General features: G+C 49.0%; 1 protein-coding gene across 1 annotated transcript; it reads left to right on the forward strand.

Annotated features, from left to right (window-relative positions):
- Nucleotides 1–2,013: 2,013 nt before the first annotated feature.
- FECH (ferrochelatase) lies at nucleotides 2,014–19,927 on the forward strand. Its single transcript, XM_065657134.1, has 11 exons — nucleotides 2,014–2,167; nucleotides 5,325–5,430; nucleotides 6,642–6,761; nucleotides 7,173–7,321; nucleotides 11,351–11,485; nucleotides 12,124–12,230; nucleotides 12,870–12,968; nucleotides 13,696–13,803; nucleotides 14,758–14,922; nucleotides 15,351–15,410; nucleotides 15,847–19,927. The coding sequence occupies exons 1-11, from the start codon at nucleotides 2,092–2,094 to the stop codon at nucleotides 15,979–15,981; spliced, it is 1,260 nt and encodes a 419-aa protein (XP_065513206.1). The 5' UTR covers nucleotides 2,014–2,091; the 3' UTR covers nucleotides 15,982–19,927.
- Nucleotides 19,928–20,309: the final 382 nt, after the last annotated feature.

A 20,309-nucleotide genomic window follows, 5' to 3' on the forward strand; every position in this document is an offset into this window, starting at 1 on the left:
GTGCCTGAGGTGATAAGAAGGGAGGAGAAAGGTTGGGAAAATACACTTTAGAAAAATGTCTCTGGCTGAGCTGCTTCGTGAAGGGTAAAAGCCTCCGTACCAGGGGAGCTACAGGAGGAAGGTCTGAGTGCTTAGGAGCTGCTGCTGGAAGAGGCAGATCAGAAAAGGAGCTTACCCGGTGGCTGGGATGGAAGACGTGGAGTGGAACCTGACAGAGACTGTGCGGTTCGGTGCTCTGCTGGTGGGGCTGGGCGAGCCCAGCGCGGGAAGGATCCTGTGTCAGCAACAGCCCATGCAAATCTACCGCCAGAGTAAGGAGGAGACATTCCTGAGGCAGCCACTTCAAAACCGACCTTTGCTATGTTAAAATACGATTGCTGCAGTTCCTGATTTATCATCGAGGCTCAATTCAGGGTTTTGATCATTTAAAAAAAAAATGCTTTTAGAGATTGATAAATGGATCTTGATTTTATTTCTATGTCCTATCAGTTGTGGTTTTGTGTTTGCTGAGTGATTATGTCTGCAGTGATTTAAAACACGATGATTCTGGGTGTTCCTGGCAGCCATCCAGAATGCTCGTTTCCAGGCTCTTTGATTGTAAGTTTACATTCAGGGATGATTTAATCACATTTGCTGCTATACTTGTTCTTTGGGCTAGCGGTGTTCCTGCAGCGTTCCCATCAGAGTTGGATGTTTTAAGACCTGTCATTTTAAGTCCCAGCTGGTCCTGCTCCTCGGCTGCAGTTCCTGCAGTGCTGCTGTCCAGGTGTAGGTGGAAAAGAGGAGCAAGGGCTGTGGCAGTGAGAGTCCCGAGCCGCAGAGCTGCACAGCAGGGCCAGCAGGACATCCCTGTCGGACCCCTCCAGTCCCCCGACAGCCGCCTGTGGTTCCAGCATCCGTGCCGGGGCTGGAGAAGCACAACCTGCACCGTGACGGGATGCAGAGGTGCTGCTGGGTGTAAATCCAGGTCTGCAGGTATCTGCCTCCAGCTGAGAAATGCTGGTCCTCCCAGCGTGCGAAGGAAATCCTGTAAATGATGCTCGTTGTAAACAGCGCGTGTACCTATGGCTTCAGCTCCCTCGGAGGAGCAGAGAATTACCAGAGCAAAGGGGTTGGGTGGTGGAGGAGGCGATGGGTTCATGTCCCCTGAAAGACGGGCTGGGATCCACCAGGTTCTTCATGAGGGACAAGGATTGTTGTACATGGGTTCACCACAAAGGCTGACCAAGACTGAATAAGTGTCTGCTGAGAAAGCCCTCCAGGATTTAAAAAAAATTTTGAAACATACATTTTTATAAGATTTGCAGCTTTCTTAGAGCCTGTGTAAAGCTAAGAGATCATAGAATCATGGAATCATTTCAGTTGGAAGAGACCCTTAGGATCATCAAGTCCAACCATAACTCTTGCACTAACCCATGTCTCTAACAACCTAAACGCCTTTTAAACCCCTCCAGGGCTGGCGACGCCTGAGTGCTTTTTATTCCAGCACGTCCCCTTGCCAAGCAACCCTTCAAAACATAACCGCGGCATAACGCGAGGGGTGCCATTGTTAAGTTTCCCTTGGAATAAAAACTAGATATCGGTGTCTTTCGTTTTCATCGTGGGGTGCTTGGATCTCTCATTCGTGAGCCCTGCGGTAACGGCCATGCAGCCGGGGCTGAGGGGGCTGAGGGGAATGGCGGGCTGAGGGGATTGAGGGGCTGAGGGGAATGGCGGGCTGAGGGGACTGAGGGGCTGAGGGGAATGGCGGGCTGAGGGGATTGAGGGGCTGAGGGGAATGGCAGGCTGAGGGGCATGGCGGACTGAGGGGATTGAGGGGCTGAGGGGATTGAGGGGCTGAGGGGAATGGCGGGCTGAGGGGCAGAGGGGACTGACGGGCTGAGGGGACTGAGGGGAACGGCGGGCTGAGGGGACTGAGCGGACTGACGGCTGCCCCATCTACCCCGGCCCCCGCCGCGTCCGCCACCGCCCCCCGGCACCGCCCCCGCTGCCGTACGGCAGCGGGGGCGGTGCCGGGGGGCGGTGGCGGACGCGGCGGTGGGCGGTAGAGCTGTCGGAGCCGCAGGGGCGGTGGCGGGGCTGTCTGAGGGAATGCGGGCGGCCGCCGCCAAGATGGCCGCCGCCGCCGCCGCCGCTGCCGCCGCCGCCGGACGAGCGGCGCGTCACCGTGAGTGTGCGGGCGCCGGCCGCGGGTACCGGGCACGGGGGGCCGGCGGGCGGGGTGGGGGCTGCCGGCCGCGCCGCGGGGGGCTGCGAGGGCCGGAGGGCGGCGGGACCGCGTTACACAACGAGGTGTCTTTGCGTAACGCCGGCGGCAGCGCCGGGGCCTCCGCTCCCCGCGTCCCGGAGCCGGCGGAGTGCCCGGCGGGCGGGGGGGTGATTTGTCCTCCCCGAGGGCTGCGGGCTTTCTCGTCGCAGAGAAATTCGCCGTTTGCTGCTAACGGGCTCGGTGTTTCATTGTCCGCGCCGCCCCCCCCCGCCCCGCCTCCCTGGAGCTTCATTTTAAATGAGGCGCTTTCCGTTTCAGAACGTGTTTGTGTAAAAAGCAGCCTTGATTGAGCTTTCGCAGGCTGCTTTTTCACAATGAGACCCGTTGCGGGGAGGAGATGTGGGTAATAAGTACAGTTACGATCCCGTTTCAGAGCTGTCGTAACGCTACGAGTGCATTATATCGACTGTCCATGCACATCTGTGCGCTGCTGTACAACAGGCGGCTCTGTGCGCTGCTGTACAACAGGCGGCTCTGTGCACAGTTGTACAACAGGCGGTTCTGTGCGCTGCTGTACAACAGGCGGCTCTGTGCACAGCTGTACAACAGGCGGTTCTGTGCGCTGTTGTACAAAACGCGGTTCTGTGCGCTGCTGTACAACAGGCGGCTCTGTGCACAGTTGTACAACAGGCGGTTCTGTGCGCTGCTGTACAACAGGCGGCTCTGTGCACAGCTGTACAACAGGCGGTTCTGTGCGCTGTTGTACAAAACGCGGTTCTGTGCGCTGCTGTACAACAGGCGGCTCTGTGCACAGTTGTACAACAGGCAGCTCTGTGCACAGTTGTACAACAGGCGGCTCTGTGCGCTGCTGTACAACAGGCGGTTCTGTGCGCTGTTGTACAACACGCGGTTCTGTGCACAGTTGTACAACAGGCGGCTCTGTGCACAGTTGTACAACAGGCGGTTCTGTGCACAGTTGTACAACAGGCGGCTCTGTGCACAGTTGTACAACAGGCGGTTCTGTGCACAGTTGTACAACAGGCGGTTCTGTGCGCTGCTGTACAACAGGCGGCTCTGTGCACAGTTGTACAACAGGCGGTTCTGTGCGCTGTTGTACAACACGCGGTTCTGTGCACAGTTGTACAACAGGCGGCTCTGTGCACAGTTGTACAACAGGCGGCTCCGTGCGCTGCTGTACAACAGGCGGTTCTGTGCGCTGTTGTACAACAGGCGGTTCTGTGCGCAGTTGTACAACAGGCGGCTCTGTGCACAGTTGTACAACAGGCGGCTCTGTGCGCAGTTGTACAACAGGCGGTTCTGTGCGCTGTTGTACAACAGGCGGTTCTGTGCGCAGTTGTACAACAGGCGGCTCTGTGCACAGTTGTACAACAGGCGGTTCTGTGCGCTGTTGTACAACAGGCGGTTCTGTGCGCTGTTGTACAACAGGCGGTTCTGTGCACAGTTGTACAACAGGCGGTTCTGTGCGCTGTTGTACAACAGGCGGCTCTGTGCACAGTTGTACAACAGGCGGTTCTGTGCGCTGTTGTACAACAGGCGGTTCTGTGCGCTGTTGTACAACAGGCGGTTCTGTGCGCTGCTGTACAACAGGCGGTTCTGTGCGCTGCTGTACAACAGGCGGTTCTGTGCACAGTTGTACAACAGGCGGTTCTGCACGCTGTTTTACAACACGCGGTTCTGTGCACCCTGTCCGCAGCAGCTCTTTCGCTTTCTCTCTGTACACACTGCACCAGCGGGCACACCGGGGTGCTGTGTCACCCTGCCTGGGTGCCGGAGATCCAATCCTGCCATTGTGTTATTTCTCAAACTTTCAAAAGAATACTTTTTTTTCCAGGAAGTTGGAATCATCATCGTTGCTCATCCTGTGTGTTTTGCGTCATGTGCTTTGTGATGCAGATAGAAATGTGCATGAACCTCACCTTAAGTAAAACAAATGCTTTACAGTATCTATTTACAGTGCAGAAGGATCAATACAGCCTTTGTATTCTATATAATCTACATACAGTGTCAGTGCTTCAAAAAGTAATAACCTAAGACCTGGAGGAAGAATATAAATATTTGAAGAGAGTCTTTCAGGCATCAGTGGTGCTTGAATGGAAGTTCTTTAGTCTGTAGCCTTTTATATCACTGCAGACACAGGCATCCACAGCTACACACGCCTAATCCCCAGTAAGAAGCTGGATTTGCAAGATGCTTTTTGCTGTCATTGATTTCAGTGGGTTTTGAGCGCATTCAGCCTGTTCCGGATGTTATTAGGGAGCTGTGAACTGCACGATGCTCCTCTTGGCAGGGGACCCCGAGCTCTGTGCTGCTGGGGCTCAATTGCTGCTGATCTCCCGCAGTCTGGCCAGGGAAGCGTCGCACCAAACGATTGCTGGAGAGCCAGCGATGCAGAATTGAACAATTTCTTTTATCTTGGGCAATTCACACTATTGTTGCACTCAAAAGTGTCATGTAATGACTATGAACTCCTAAGGAAAACAAAGTGTGCTTTTGAAAAAGCAGACAGTAACCAGCGGGTGGGAGGTAAAGTATCCTGGTGTTTGGCTGATGCTGAAATCCAGGAACAGCAGAATTTGTGGTGCTGGGCAGACAGACGGCTGCGCAGTGTGCCCAACACAGCGCCGGGCTGAGGGGCTCAGGGGTGCTGACCTTCCGTCCCGGGGTTTGCTGGGGACCCTACGTTAACAAACATCTAACCTGCATTGTAGAGGTGGTGCAGAAATACTTTGCTTGTCTAGAGTTAGCCCAGCTGTGTCTGCACTGTGAGGAGTTACATAGTTTGACATAATTCCTCAGCGTGCCAGCCCTGCATAGGTTCTCTTGTGTTGTCACCAGTTATTTTGGACTTATGGTTGGAGCTTAAAGATCAGTGAGGCTCTTGGTTGGTTTTAGGTTGCTACCTGATGTCTGAAAAGCCTTTAGTGTACAGAGTGTTTAAAGAAAGGTAGAACCTTGCTGTTTTATGACTGTCTTAGATTCCAGGACCTGAGCTTAAGGGAGGAACGCCAAGCATTGCGGTACGGCCGAGCGTGTTTGTGTGCGGTTAGTGCCTGTCTGGTGCAGGGTTATCAATGTGCTGTTATCTGTCTTCCAGTTGTGAGGAGCAGCTCTCACCTGCGGGTCCCAGTGCGATGGAGAGGCCAGGCGACGGCGGCCGCCGTGACGGAGAGCACCAAACCCGAAATCCAGCCAGACGTGCGGTGAGTTTGCAGCGAGGCCTGGGCGGGTGTGCCCGGCTCTCCTTGCCTGCTGTCCCGCTCTGATACGCTGTGCTGCTTGACTTGCACAAAGCCACTTGTGTAGTAAAACCTGGCAGTCACGGGGCTTGATCTAGAGTTTCGTGCGTGTGTGATTGCTTTTATCTGGCCGGCTGCACTCTGCAGCCTCTCGTTTTCCCAGTCCTGTGAGTGAGGATGCCTCGTTCTCTGCAGCCGGGCCGTGGCCCACAGTAGGGCCTGAGGCAGCGCAGAAACAATAGAAGAAGAACAAACAGTAGGATTATATTATTTGAGATTCTGGTTCCTGCTTCCTGGGCTTTATTCAGCAACCTCCTGATAGATGCTCCAGGAGGAAGGGAATGGAAACGCAGGTCCCGGCCCATCTGGGCAGGCATGGGCTCCTCTCAATGTCCTTTTGTGAGACTTTGGTGTTAAGGAGGGGAGGGCAAAGCTCCGTAGGCAGTCTTGGCTCCATTTGGGGAGGTCCTGGTCACCGGGCTCCCTTGGGCAGGGGAATCGGTTCCATGGGGAAACGCAGCTCCTGGGTGAGAGCTGTGATCAGCAGCCGTTTCTGTACGAGGTGGTGCCGCCATCTGCTCTGCTCTGCTCAGAGGGACGTTATCCTTGGAACGCTGCAGACCTGCACCGCGATAGAAAACCCATTGTGGGGAAAAAAAACAACCAACCAACAGAACAACAACACAAACAGAGCCAACCCTGCACTTATCTTATGTGTAGAATGGCTCTTTGCTGCTTTCACTGCTTCAGGAGGCGAGATGTGTCTCCAAAGTACTGAAGACAAAGACCTGTGTGGGTAGCTCGTCTGCTTTCTGCAGAGGCTGCTGCTTGGTTTGCTTGGAATGTACAGCTGGCATTCAGCTGAGATAGTTCCTTGCGCCCTGTTTTATAACCTCCCAGGCAGCCTTCAGCTGCCAATTTCCCGTTAAACTCTGTGTTGTGAAATGGTTTGGGTTTTTTGTTTGGTTTTTTTAAGTAAAGGTCATGTAAATACTTGCTCTCTGGCTATTCATGCTTGTAGTTTGTATTTTTACGTAAGCAGGATGAACTTCTAAATAGGATGCTGCTTTTACAAAAGACAAATGGAGAAGGATAAGCTGATTGTTTTGTCATAATAATATATAATAATAAAAGCAGTAGTTTACTAGAATTTGAAATATCTCTTGCTTCCATAGGAAACCTAAAACAGGAATCTTGATGTTAAACATGGGAGGTCCAGAACGGCTGGATGACGTGCATGATTTCTTGCTTCGTCTTTTCCTGGACAGAGATCTAATGACGCTTCCAGCTCAAAAGTGAGAAACGCTGCGAACTCCTGCGTTACAGTCAGTGTTGGGTGTTGCTGTCTTAGCTGTAACTTCTGTGTTTATTGACATTCTTAAGACTGTTTCATCTTGGGACCAATCAGTGCAAGAAACGGTGTTACAATTCACTGGAAATAGGCATGCCAAAATCGTTCTCTTCTAATCTAATGTTCTTTTAATCTAATCTTCTTCTATGATTCTATGATAATTGCAAATTGTGTTTTCCTGTTCACCTAGTAAGGTTGGGAAGGGCAATGGAATAAAACATTAAACAAGCCACGCAGTGCTGGCTTGCTGTAGTTTGGGGAGATCGCCACGGAAAACCCACTGCAGCAGAGATTTGGGGAAAGGGGTGGCAGTTTGGGTGATGATTTTAATACGTGTTCCTTTGGAATGCTTTAGTAAATTAGCACCGTTCATTGCCAAACGCCGCACACCGAAGATCCAGGAGCAGTACAGCAGGATCGGAGGCGGATCGCCCATCAAGAAGTGGACGGCGCTGCAGGGGGAGGGCATGGTGAAGCTGCTGGACAGCATGTCCCCTCGCACCGGTACGTCCTCACTCTGCTTGCTTAAAGTCTCTTCTGTCTCGTGTGTTGACAGTATACACTTGTAAAGCAGCTTTCGATTCTTCATTTTTATTGTGTGAACAGTGTTCTCAGTCCTGATAGGAAATGCTAACACCAATATCGCAGGAGTTCTGATTTGTTAAAAATTCAGCATATATGAAAGCATGGCATTCCCAGGCGTGCAAATATGTTTTTGTGCTGTGGTCAGTTTTGTGGCTACATTGGAGAATGGCTTTGAGTTCGGAGAGTACTGTCAGTACTCAGTCAGCCTGCGTAACACAACAGAGCACCGAAAACCACCAACCAAACATGTAACCACCCAGCATGTGCTGAGCTCCGGCTGCCACCTCTGTCTGTGCCCAGGCTGCAAAGCTGCCCTGCTGATGTCCACCTTTCTATGATTCTGACGTGTTTCATCTTGCATGAAGAGCCACCCATAGGGAACGGGTGACTGCGAGGGAGGGTGTCGGGAGTCTGACTGCTCTCCAGAGCCACAGGTGTCTTTTGTTCCGTGGAAATGTCCCTCTGCAATTATCACTCGGATGTATCCAGAGCCTTTGGAATGTTGTCTGAATCCATAACTATTAATAACGGATAAAAGAACGCACACCAGTGAGGCTGGATTTTGGGACTGAAGAGGAGGTGGGTTGGAAGGCCAGACGCAGTTTCAGTTTTGGAGATGAACGTGCAGGGTGTGTTTGAGCAATAGCAGAGCCCCACCCCGGCGTGCACGGGAGATAAGGCCTAACGGCTTGCCGTGGGCAGAAGCAGATAACTGTCTGTGCCAGGTCTGGGATAACCAGAGAACTTTAAAGGTGAACACAGCCTTGCTCCCGGGTCACGGAGTCGCTCTGAAGCTTGCCCCACACGCAGGGAGCTGTGACTCGCACGTTACCCTGTGCCACGCTGCCTCCCAGCACTGCTGTGGTGGAAACAGTGCAGATGCTCCTGTGAATGTCCTTTCACTGAGTCTTCAGCTGCCACGTTTTGCCATGTGATTGCCATGGGCCGGGTGTGCAGACGGACAACCGCGGTCATTTGCATAACTGTAATTTGTGATTCAGCCCTGTTCAATCCCTCTCCTAAAACCTCCAGCCAAATTGATGCGCGAGTCATTTGTCACCCAGGTTAAGTGCATTCGTGGTGAATTTTCACTAGTTTAGCTAAACTGCTTTCAAATGAGTTGTGAGTTTGACTTCAGCTTGTGGTGTTGTGCAGTTAGCTGTGATGAACGAGAAGTCTGGTTCGTCTCTGCTGCTCGCTGAAGGCCAGACGTCATTTGCTTACAGTACCTTTTATGCTACAGTTCCTTGCTCTGTGACACTAAATCCATGGCATTAATAAATGCGAGTGGCAGCACTAGAAATTCTAAGCTTCCACATTCACGTAGCCGCTCAAGAGTGACAGCCACGTTCTGTGTCTTGCCTCTCATGGCAGCTATTTTTAGTTCTTTGTGGCATCTGCTCCAGACATGTGTGGAAAAGGGCTAGAGCTAGAAGATTGGTAAAAGGCTCTGGGAGGTGAAAAGTAGTGCTCTTGGAAGGCTGGAACCAAATTAATTTCGTTTGTTCGTGTAAGGTGTCACTGATACCTTCATTCTGATGATGTTCAGTCCTTTTTCTGCAGATGCTGCTCTCTAGCTTCGTGCCCGCTGTGGCCCCTACGAGTGCAGAACAGCGCCTGGCGGCAGCGCCCGAGGCAGCGGCATTTGCAGCAGCCGTACCCCGAAGGGTCAGGCGTGCAGCAGGTTCTGGAGATAACGCTTAGAAAGTTTATCTGTGTTTCTCAGTGTACCACTCCCACTTGCTTTTGTTTGGTGAGAACTTTTTGTGCAGTCACGCCTCCCTCTGTGCAGTTCTTATACCTGATAAGCTGTTCAGAGACCTGCTTTTTTACCTAACAGTAGCTGCAGTTTAAAAAAATGAAGGTGCCAACCATTGCTGACAATTGACTTGAGTGCGAACCGTTTCCTTACGCATTTCAAGGAACACTGCAGCGACACGGAGTCCTGTGCTGCTTCAGAGTAGCTTGAAGCAGCTGGATGTGCTTCCAGACAGGGCTGTGCGTTTTGGAATATCGTGGGCACTTCAGAAGCACGGAGCCCTGTTAATGAGTAACTGGCAGGTTTGGTGGTAAGACTTAAAACACATGGCAAAGGAGAAATACTTTGGATACTTGTTTTACCTTGATCTGGACTTTTGGGGCGTAGAGTTTATAGTTGCTGTTTATTTGCAGTTGGTGAAGAGCTCATGTTAGACAGTGTCAATAACCGCCAGTGAATGTCCTCCTGCGTAAATTAATCAATGTGCTGATTCACCGACTTGTAGTATCCATTTGACATGTGATACTTTGGCAATGGGACTAATCTAAAGTAGTAAATAAACATCCTCACCCATGTCATCTGGGAACAAAATCATTTTTAAATGAATCTTCATTGTTACAGGCAGCTCTCTGAAAATGAATAAGAGTTCTTCCTTCTGAATGAGTGGGGCTGGGCAGGCTTAGTAGCCTGTGAGAATAAAACATACAAACATGATGACAGGAAAATCTGTTTCTATTGTTTTTTGGGTTTTGGTTTGATTTTTTAGTTCTGGCTTCTAATAGGCTAATGTCTTGCAATGGTAATCATATTTCATTAAGGCACGTCTTACTTTTTAATTGTTTTTAATTATAATGATTTGTGGTGTTTCTTCCAAGCTGTATTTTAGTCGAGATTCCTGTGTCAGCAGATTGAAAGCTCACAGGATGAGGGAGTCACATAGGTTCTTCAGGCTGGCAGCTCTTTGTGGAAAGAGGTGTCACTCTGTTTCCAGTAGTTCTGAGCCGAACTGTAACAGCAAAAGATGTGTACAGACATGAGAATCTCTCCTTGGCTGCCAGGACAAAACATAATACTGGAGAGCATTGCAGGCAGTTTCCAAGTTGGCCGTGCTTTTTCCCAGTGTGTCCTTTCCCAGGTTAAACTCCCACTGTCTGTGCTCTGGTTAGTCGGACTTGTTTTAAGAGTGTTTAAAAATATTAATGAGGTTCCTGGCTTGCGGGGCTTCTGAAGCTGGGTCATTATTTGCTGCTGCTCCCAGAGAACTGGGGCTGACCAAACCTGTTCTCCGAACCCTACACAGACGGGCGGACAGACACCCAGCACGGGACATCTGCTTCCTCCAGAAACGCGGGGCATGTTCGTTCAGAGCCGCTGACCCGGAAACCCTGAAAAGGAACTTTGCTTTTGTTCTCCTACGAACCTCTGTCCTCTGCTTTAAAAAACCAAAATAAACTAGCAAACCTCCCCTTCCTCCCTCCCCGTAACCAGACCATGCTCCCCAAACCTCGCAGCTGACACCCAAAAGATTAGAGATGACAAATGGAAAACACAAAATTGCAGCCCAATTACATTTGGAAGTTTAGGTAAGTAAAATTTCCTGGAATGTGCAAAATGCTTAAGCAATGTATTTGCTTTTGCACAGCAGAGTGAAGAAAGCCTCGTCTTTCCCAGGGTTTTGGCATTTAAGTTATATTTGTGTATTTAAACACCCGAGCTGTGGTTTCAGTAAGCGTGTTGAGCTGCGCCGTTAGGAAGCCCGTAGCACATCTGTCGCTGTGGTCTGTGTTAGGGCACAGCAGTGTGCATTTGGCATCTCATAATGATGCGGTTTTGGCAATACTGCCTTTAAATCAGAACTTGCCCAGTAAAATGTCGGAGCTCTGTAGGGTCTGGAAAGCACGTCTCTGCTAAACTTAAGTAAAACCAGAAGAATGGTGCTTCTTGTGGAAGCAAACAATAGTATTAATCACTTCTGAATTCTACTAACAGCAAAGTGAGTGACCACAAAAATACTTGGCCAAAGAAAGATGCATTTATATGACAGTGGTTTAGAAAAGTAGCCAGAAAACCATCAAGTTCATTTCAGTAGTTGCAGTCTGGGTGTTTCTGTACTTTGTACTTACTAATGAGATGTTACTGAGAGTTCTTCGTTGTTTTCTGCTGTTTGCCTTGCTGTGTGTGGCCGGCAGCGCCTCACAAGTACTACATTGGCTTCCGCTACGTGCACCCGCTGACCGAGGAGGCGATCGAGGAGATGGAGCGGGACGGCGTGGAGAGAGCCATCGCCTTCACGCAGTACCCGCAGTACAGCTGCTCCACCACCGGTGAGTCTGCGGGCACAGCGGCCCTGCGTCTGTACCGGGGAACGCGGCCCTGCGTCTGTACCGGGGGAACGCGGCCCTGTGTCTGTACTGGGGGAACGCGTCCATGTTTCTGTCTGCCAGCCCGGGGAGCGTCACTGCCAGTGTCCCCCGCTCAGAATGTCCCTTCCCCAGGGCTCCATTGCCAGCTCAAGCTCCTCAGAGTTTCCTGTAATTCCAAATTTTGGGTAGAGACTTCTTTATTCAGGATAGCTTTATGTTACCATCGCGATGGTGAGATAACATAAACTGAAGGCTCAGGAACACCACTGAGTGAGCTTTCTTCATGGAGACTAGAGCAATAATTGTTCTTCAGTTAAATAATCGTTTAGCAAATTGTTCTTGGCTGGCACATTATATGAACTTTGATATACTTGGTACATTGTATGAACTTTGATATGGTTGTTCCCGTTTGAGGCTCTCAGTTCTGATTTATGCTTGCATTTTAAATATTTTTAAAATATTAAGTATTTTTAAAATGTTAAATATATAGCATTAAAAAATATCATTTTAAAATATAATACCTTGCTACAAAACTGTTTTCATCTGACAAGTTGCTAATTCCTTGGCTGAACTTACATTCTTAATTCTCTGCCTTTCAGGAAGCAGTTTAAATGCCATTTATCGCCACTATCATAAAAAGGGGGAGAAGCCAAAGATGAAGTGGAGTATAATCGACCGATGGCCCACACATCCCCTGCTCATTCAGGTGTGCATTTGTGTGAGCATTGACGTGAGCAGCGCAAGGTGGGAACCGAGCGTGTCTGAGATGGGGCCGAGTCGCCGTTCCCTGGGGTTTCCTTGGGCTGGTGGAGGAACCTGGGATCTTTGCATTGCACCTGACCTTACAACAGCAGAGACCTAAGGAAATACACGTTTGCTGAGGTTCCTTTCTAGAAGTACTTGCTACCTGTAATAACACAGCATCATGTTAAGCAACAGAAACATTCTGAAGAAACACTTGACTTAGATCATGTCTTAACTTCTAACAAAGCTTACGAGATTTTTAGCTGTAGAATGTACTAAAAGAAGACGGAGGAGAGCTGGGTTGAGTTCCTTGTGTTCCATCAGCTTGTTACTGGCATCTTAAAACCCTTGGGATGATCAGAAGTTCACAAAGGCCTTTGATGTGTTTGGACTGGCCCTGGGTGATACGCTATCCTGGACAGCGTGCAATACGTGCTGTCTCTTGCTGTTGCCCCACACGTACCAAAGGGGATTTTGAAGTTCTTAAGGCAACCTGGAATGTTGAAGTTGCCTGTGTTGGGTCATTTGAGATCACATAGTGCTTCTCAGTGCTTCTGATTCAGGTCTCTGCTTTGTTTTGTTGGGTTTTTTTTCTGAACAGTGCTTCACTGATCACATACAGAAGGAACTGAACATGTTTCCGCCCGACAGAAGGAAAGACGTTGTCATCCTCTTCTCAGCTCACTCGCTGCCCATGTCTGTGAGTTCTATCGGGTCGTTTCTGTCCCTGTTAGACCAGAGTCCTGGGCTGGGCTCAGTGGTGGGTCTGGGCTCGCACACCGCGGGGTGGGCCCCAGCTGTGGGAGTGCCCGGCACATGTAAAAGGAGCAGGGAGGCGAGTTGGCGAGTTGCAGCTGGAAGGCTGATGCAGCTCTGGAAGCGACAGACGTCACTGTGGCCACTCCGGGTTGGGTCACACTCCCTGGCTGCTTTCATGGCCTCACCGACCTGCCAGCTCAAATGCAGATGGTAATGGAGGGGAAAACTGGGTTATTTCTTCACCTCTAGAAAGCGGTGATAATACTTTACCTGAAGAAATGAAAGTAAAATCTTTGCAAGGTTGCAATAAATGACTGGATCCTCTGTTAGCAACGAGCAACTCCAGTGACATGGCTCTCAGATCGTTTTTCAAAAATGTAGTGCTGTTACCAAAGTGTAACCATATCTATATACAATGATGGAAGAATTTATTTTTTATTGTGTGAAGGAGGAGGAGTAGGTGTACTGGCAAAGCAGCTTCATGGTTGATTTTGCCGGACAGGAACACAGTTTTTCTTCCCTGTTTGGGATGAGCCAGGCACTCGATAGTCACATTGCACCCAGCGAGCAGTCACATCCTGCACGGCACGTTCCCCTTCCCCAGTCTGGGGGTGCCCTCTGCCCAGCCGTGTTCCCTGCAGCTAGAGGTGTGGTGCGTTGTGTTGCAGGTGGTGAACCGTGGCGATCCGTACCCTCAAGAAGTGGGAGCCACTGTGCAGAGGGTCATGGAGAAGCTGAACTACTCCAACCCGTACCGGCTGGTGTGGCAGTCCAAGGTACGTGCGCAGAGAGGCGCTGCAGGGCATGGAGTTTGGGATCTTACACCTTGAGAAGGTCATAACCTCTGTGCCTTTTGCCCTTTTTCAGCAAGTGTTTCTGCTAGAACAGAATCCCGAAATTTTACTCAAATTCAGTCTTTGTGGATACTCTTTATCCACAATTTCTCACCTTTTTTCTATATTGCATCCTTTTAAAGTAGATGTTTTGTGTCTGTTAGAAAACCTATGGTCTCATAACATCCAGTTTGGCATTTGTCTTTCTCTGTCAGAAGCAAGAATTGAGCACTTGCTGGATTTTTAAGGTGTTGCTTTTTGAGGATCTCCGAGCAATTTTTCCGAAGTCATCACTGTGCAGTGGGCATTCTGAATAATAACATGAGCCTGATCCAAACAGGCTTCGTTGTTCTGACAGAGGCTGCTTGCATGACTTTGTACTTGTTATTATAGCACTACTGCGAACAGCAAGGAACATCAGTTCTACCAGAATTACATAGTACAAGGGACCTTACGTCGCAGGGGCGTTACGCCCGTCATGCCATTGTTGTCTTGTTCTCCAAATTGCATATTATGGTACATCAGCCCCGAATAGTAAAGGGGAAAGGGCAGAATGCCCTGGAAAAGGCAGGTAAACCCTGGCCAGGGTGTTGTTGAACTGAAAACAGCAGACCTGTATTTAAACTGTCATTTATTTTAGTAAGAGTCTCGTTTAGGCCAGCCCAGGTTCTGTTTCTTTGGGATTTAAACAGCAGGACAATATGTCTTCATAAGAAAATTAACAGAGACGTACTATCAGAAGCAGGGAAATACAAATAACTGGCCCCATCTTAAACATGATCTGGTCTGTGCTGTCCTGCTTAAGAAAGCATGGGTGTTCATTGTAAGAATGATTTAATGAGGGGTTTTTTTCCTTTTTTTTTTTTCTCTTTAATTTGCCTCCCCCTTTTCCTACAGGTTGGACCGATGCCTTGGCTTGGGCCACAGACAGATGAGACCATTAAAGGGCTGTGCCAGAGGGGAAAGAAGAACATGCTGTTGGTCCCAATCGCGTTCACGAGCGACCACATTGAAACACTGTATGAGCTGGATATTGAGTATGCCCAAGTTTTAGCGAATGAGGTAAATGGTCTGTGGTTTTTATAACTCTTTGGAAAGTGGTGCTCCAAGATTACTTTTCCTGTTTTGAAATTTGCTTTGTGGCTGCTTCTTGCAATGTGATTTGGTGCAAATTTTATGTTTCTGTAAATTGAAAATTAATCTGAACTGGCTTAACTCAATTTTCAGCAACACAAAACAGGTGAGAATTGGCTTTCTACATTTAACTCTTTTAACTGCTACTATCCTTACTAAAAGAAAATAATTGATTTTTGGCAACAGAGTGAAATTTTGCATCATAGTTATTTTTGCTATATTGAAAAATGTGGTATTGCCTTTAGTTCCAGCATTTTGGGGGAACTTCTGAATGAACTAGAAAGGAAGAATTTTTGAAAGCTGGCCAGTGAAGGTTCCAGCAGACTTAACTTTTTTTCTCCTTGTTTTTGATTCAGTGTGGAGTTGAAAATATCAGAAGAGCGGAGTCTCTTAATGGAAATCCACTGTTCTCCAAGGTACCTGCTTTGCTGTAATAGCCGCTAGATTATGGGTGTTGTCTTGTAGTTTTAAAGCATTTTGAGTGGAAGAACAGAAGTGGAAACCACTTCTATATACCTGTCTATATACCACAAAGTATTTTCTTTCACCACGGTTTGTGTTGGGTTTGTTTCTTTGTTGTAAAGAAGTTCAGAAGTTTGGTTTGACAAAGAAAAACAGTTCTGTATTCATTTGTAGTAATCGTCTAATGAAATATTTCTCATACGATATTATGCTGATGCAGTTTTAAAGCAGGATTTTCCCTGAAGTAGCAGAGGGAAGTGCTTAAAAAACACAGTCTGATGGATACACGACTTGGTGATGTCAGTAGTCAGTGTGACACGTGTTAAAGCATTTTGTTACTGTGTGTAGGTGGGTTTGCTCGGTTCTCATGTTTAATTAACTGTGTTCCAGGCTCTGGCAGACCTGGTCTGCTCGCACCTGCAGTCGAACGAAGTCTGCTCCAGGCAGTTAACGCTGTGCTGCCCACTCTGCGTCAACCCCGTCTGCAGGGAGACAAAAGCCTTTTTCACCAGCCAGCAGCTGTGATGGGTGAACTGGGAGAGCACTGGGAGAGCAGCGGGTGGCACGGAACGGCCCTGGGACACGGTGCCACCGGGACAAACCGCTCGACCAGGCCCTCCCCCCTGCAGGCGGTGGTCTGTGACGTTAACCTCACGGGACAATGAGGACAACTTGAGTTTTTTGGTTTTTTTTTTTCCTTAGGTTTTCTTTGTTTGCGAAGAGTTTGTAGACAGTAGGGAAATACGGGCGTTTATCCTGCAAGATGTGAAAAGATCTCGTTCCGTCTGATTCTGATTGGTCTTAGCATGAGCCCATAAGTATGCACTGAAAAACTTTAAAAAACCCTTTTCTACCAATTAGCTTCTGTTTCCTCTGCAGGGATTTATTTGTATGCAGTTTTGTCATGAGTGTATTAATTTCAGCTTTCCAGGTCAAGCATACAATTCTTTGTTTTGTTTTTGCTTAAGGTACAGTATAACCAGTGTAGTCACTGATTGTCTCTTCCAAGAGTGGTTTTTCAGGCAGGTTTGAGGATCAAGTGACTTCTAATGCTTTTTAAATAATGCACATATTTTTTTAGAACGTAAGGATAAGGCTTTGTTTTGGTTTGGTTTTTCTCTCCTGCCAGAAACTTCTGGTGGAAGCTTAGCTGGGATAGTAGAACGCACAAGATTTGTTTACATTTTCTAGAAAAAACCCTCTCATTCTCTGCAGGAAAGCCACTGCGGTTGAGGAGCATGAAAGGAAAGAATAATCCTGCTTGGGTGATGTGAAGAACATGCTCAAATTGTCTGTTTCCAGTCTGGCTGCCATCAGCAGTCTGTATCAAAAGATGTTGCTCTATCTTCTAAGCAAAATGGCTTTTAAGAATTATTATTTAAAAGGGCTTTCTCTGTTGGGTTAAGTAAGTGTAGGCAGTGGGCTTGCTCTCAGGAGGTTGGTAGCTCTGCTCTGTGCTTCCCGCTGCGCCGCAGCCCAGTGGGTTTTGTGGGTACCTGTGGAGTTCAGAGGCACAACTGATCAGCTCAGCTGCTGTTGTGACTGCAAACGGAGCTGGTGATGGGTCAGGACTGACGGACACGGTGGTGACACTGCGCTTACCTTTGTCAACAGCCGAACTTTGTTAGATTTGGGCAGTGATGGCACCAGGAGGACGCGGTCACAACCCAGCTGAACTTTGTGCTCATTTTGGCAGGTGTCTGGGTGCCTTGGCACTGCTGGATCCACTGCTGAGCAGTGGGAGTTCTGTAGAGTGAACACCCTTTTTGGGGCAGAATTCCCTCCCTGTGAGCGGTGTCCGGGTTCTCCTGGGACAGGAGGGGTTTTCTGCAGGCTGGTCACCGCCCCGCGTGTGGCATTGGGGACTTCAGGGCAGCAGAACCGGAGCACCTCAGTCTGGTCCTGTTGGCTTCCTGGAGAGAGATGTTTACTTGACATAATTAGCACTGAAACGCCAGTACTTTGGCAATATAGGTTGTTTTCTGTAAACTGATGATTCGGCCAGTGGTGATGTTTGAGCAGCAGATGCCATGCTGCTCAGACAGTTCTGTTTGTTCATGCCTCACGATTCCACAAGTAGTTTTAACCTCTGATCTTTCAAGGATAGGGTTGTTAAAAAAAACCCCAGGCCTTTGTTGCTATAACAGGGGTTTATCTTATTCTATTTTTTGTTAGAAGAATTAAACATGAGGCAGTAAAGCAATGAGCAGCTGCTGAGTTGAGCAGCCGGTGGACTGAGTCCTGCCATGGAGCGAGGTGGGTCCTGCTCGCAGCCTCGCCAGGGCCCGCGGGCTCCCACGTCTCCAGAGCCCATTGATGCGTCTCCACTGCCGTCCCACAGCTTCCCAGTGCGATTGTAGCACCACAGACTGAACTTGCTCCAGTGCTGGAACCGCGCGTCCCGCAGTCCCTCGCTGCTCCAGCAGAACCAAGTCTTCCTTGGCCCTCGGTGCCCGTGCCGTTCGGAGCCCGTTCTCCTCTCTCTCCGCTCCTGCTCTCCGCTCACTGCCTCGGCAGGACAGGGACCCAACGCCGATTCCTGCCCTCGCTCAGACGGAGCGGGTGAGGTTATCGCATGGGTACGGAAGGGTGACATTTCCGTGGAAAAGCTTTGAATCAATGTCAAAAGAATAAAAGCGTCTGCCATATAACTGGGAAGGGAATGCTGGCCTTATGTCTCCTGTTGGACAAAGAACTTTCTGCGTTCCCGTTTCTCTGCTGACACGTGTGGGTCAGCAGGAAGCAGTCTGGTTTGTAAGAGCTTCCTACTTCACCTCTTTCCTACCAGCCTAAGGGTGTGTGACCTTCCAGTCCAGGCTGTGGCCACCACATTTACAAGTGTGGCTGAAGCTGGGAAGCAAAGGTTAACTTCATGTGAACACTGCGATACTGCAAATACCGATTGGCTCTTTGTTTCCATACTGAAGAGAGCACTGCAAGTGTAGCCAGCACTGATCATGAGGCATTACATTTGTCCCAGTAATAACAGGTATTTAAAATCCACTTTTTAGTATGGTAACCACAAGTGAGATAATTACTAAGGCTGTTGCTGCTATTAGACCATAATGTAGAAATCACTTCATTTTCTAGCTTTTAGCAGATGGATCTCATCTCGTGAAGTTGGTGGGTTCTTCATTTCACTGAACAGATCGTGGAATATCGCTCTGTCCTGCTATTGAACACATATTGTTTTGTCTTAGTGCAGCATCAGAAGGCTGCTGAAAAACTGCCTGAGCAAGGTAGCTAGCAGCTCTGCTTAATGTTTGTAATAGAAATCAGGATAACAGTGAGGCTAGTAACAGTGGGGATTGTGCTGCCGTTGAAGTCTTCTAATCCTGGGCTTTCTGTTCGGGAGTGTTTCTGACTACGCTGCCGAACAGTGGAATTCATCTGGCCTTATCTTAGATGCTTCCCATCTCCGAGCTGGTCTCCTACATCCTATTTGTGGTCAAGAGATTGTTTTAATCTGTAATTCTGAGGAAGGATCCGTCTCCTCTCACAGCCGATGTCCCTGAGGCGTCGGTGGGTCCCGCGTTGCGCTCACTCAGAGGTGTTTGCTGCACTGCCCGTGTCTGGAGGAGCCCGGTCCCACGGTTCACGTGCCTTTGTCCCCAGCGCCCGGGGACATGTCGCTGCTGCGTTGGGAGGTCGTGGTCCTGACCGCGCTGCGGGTGGCCCATGCACCCTGTTTGGTGCTACCGACGGGCCCGGCCTCGGGCTGAGCAGGGCTGAGTGCCTGTGTGTTGGCAGCGGGACACGCTCCGTCCTCCGACAGTCATCTCGTTTGATTTCCTTCATTGTTAATTACACTCCTTTTGTGGTACTTTATGTCGTTTGCGAGTGTTTATCGTTTACAGATGCCCTGACAAAACACCCACGGAGGAGCTGAGAGCCCTGGTGTCTTGAGGAGAGGGCTGGGAAGGAAAGGGCTTTGCAAATGGGATGATTTGCAGAATTTGCTCACAATCAGGCTGTTCTTCTGACTTAAGTCCCACATTACTGGCTGCATTTTAGAAAACATGATGGCTTCCCAAAGTGGAGCTGTGGGTGGTGTCCGGGCCGAGCTGCTCCCCCGGAGAAGAGGGTTCCCAGCTGGGCTCCACAGGGCTGGGCTTTTCCTGGGAATATCAAAAAGCTCACCTTATTTTCCGTTTCTGTCACACCCAGGGAGCTGGAAATCAACATGAAGTGTCAGCTGCAAGAGAGAGAAAAGTTCCTTTTATTTTTTAATGCCAGATGTGTACAAATACTTGTGTTTAGCCCAACATATGCATTTCAGATTGAACAAGGACTTGAACTTCATGTAACGCAAACAATTTTTATAATCGTACTGTGTATTATTTGCCATAAAGATGGAATTTCAATTAAATTTTTTTTAAGAAATAACTGAGCTGTGCTTTCTGTGAAAAGGGGGTTGCAGGCTTTCTGTAAAAACAGGCTCAAGAAGATGGTGAATAAAAGACTTGCACTAGTTTTGGATTTTGTAAATTTACTCAGTTACCAGCAGTCTCTAGGCAGCTTATTTCTCATGTTAAAAATTAGGTGCTTCATTGATTGTTTTCTAGACCAGTGCTGAGGGTTGTACACTTGAGCCGATCGTTGGCGAGCTCTCGGCACCGGCCTGTGATGGGCAGGTGACTGGGTGGGCGATGGGGAGTGAAGGGTCACGTTTATTGGAACCCAAAGGAATCTCTAACGTGGAAGCATCAGCTCACTCACCCTTTAGGGAATTACAGGTGGAACCTGAGTAACCTCTATTCCTGGTAGAAAACCACAGAAACAAACACCAGAACAGTTCTCCCGCACATGCACATTTGATTTCCGTCCCCATGTTCCCAGTAGCAGTTTCAGTG

The sequence above is a fragment of the Caloenas nicobarica genome, chromosome Z (assembly GCF_036013445.1).
Source record: "Caloenas nicobarica isolate bCalNic1 chromosome Z, bCalNic1.hap1, whole genome shotgun sequence".
NCBI lineage: Eukaryota > Metazoa > Chordata > Aves > Columbiformes > Columbidae > Caloenas > Caloenas nicobarica.

Bases quoted from the DNA above. Each gene is read 5' to 3' on its own strand.
- FECH (XM_065657134.1), top strand. From the start codon at position 2,092: ATGCGGGCGGCCGCCGCCAAGATGGCCGCCGCCGCCGCCGCCGCTGCC. The intron at 5,431-6,641 runs GTGAGTTTGCAG...TTGCTTCCATAG, and splicing joins GAAATCCAGCCAGACGTGCG to GAAACCTAAAACAGGAATCT. The intron at 14,923-15,350 runs GTAAATGGTCTG...TTTTTGATTCAG, and splicing joins CCCAAGTTTTAGCGAATGAG to TGTGGAGTTGAAAATATCAG.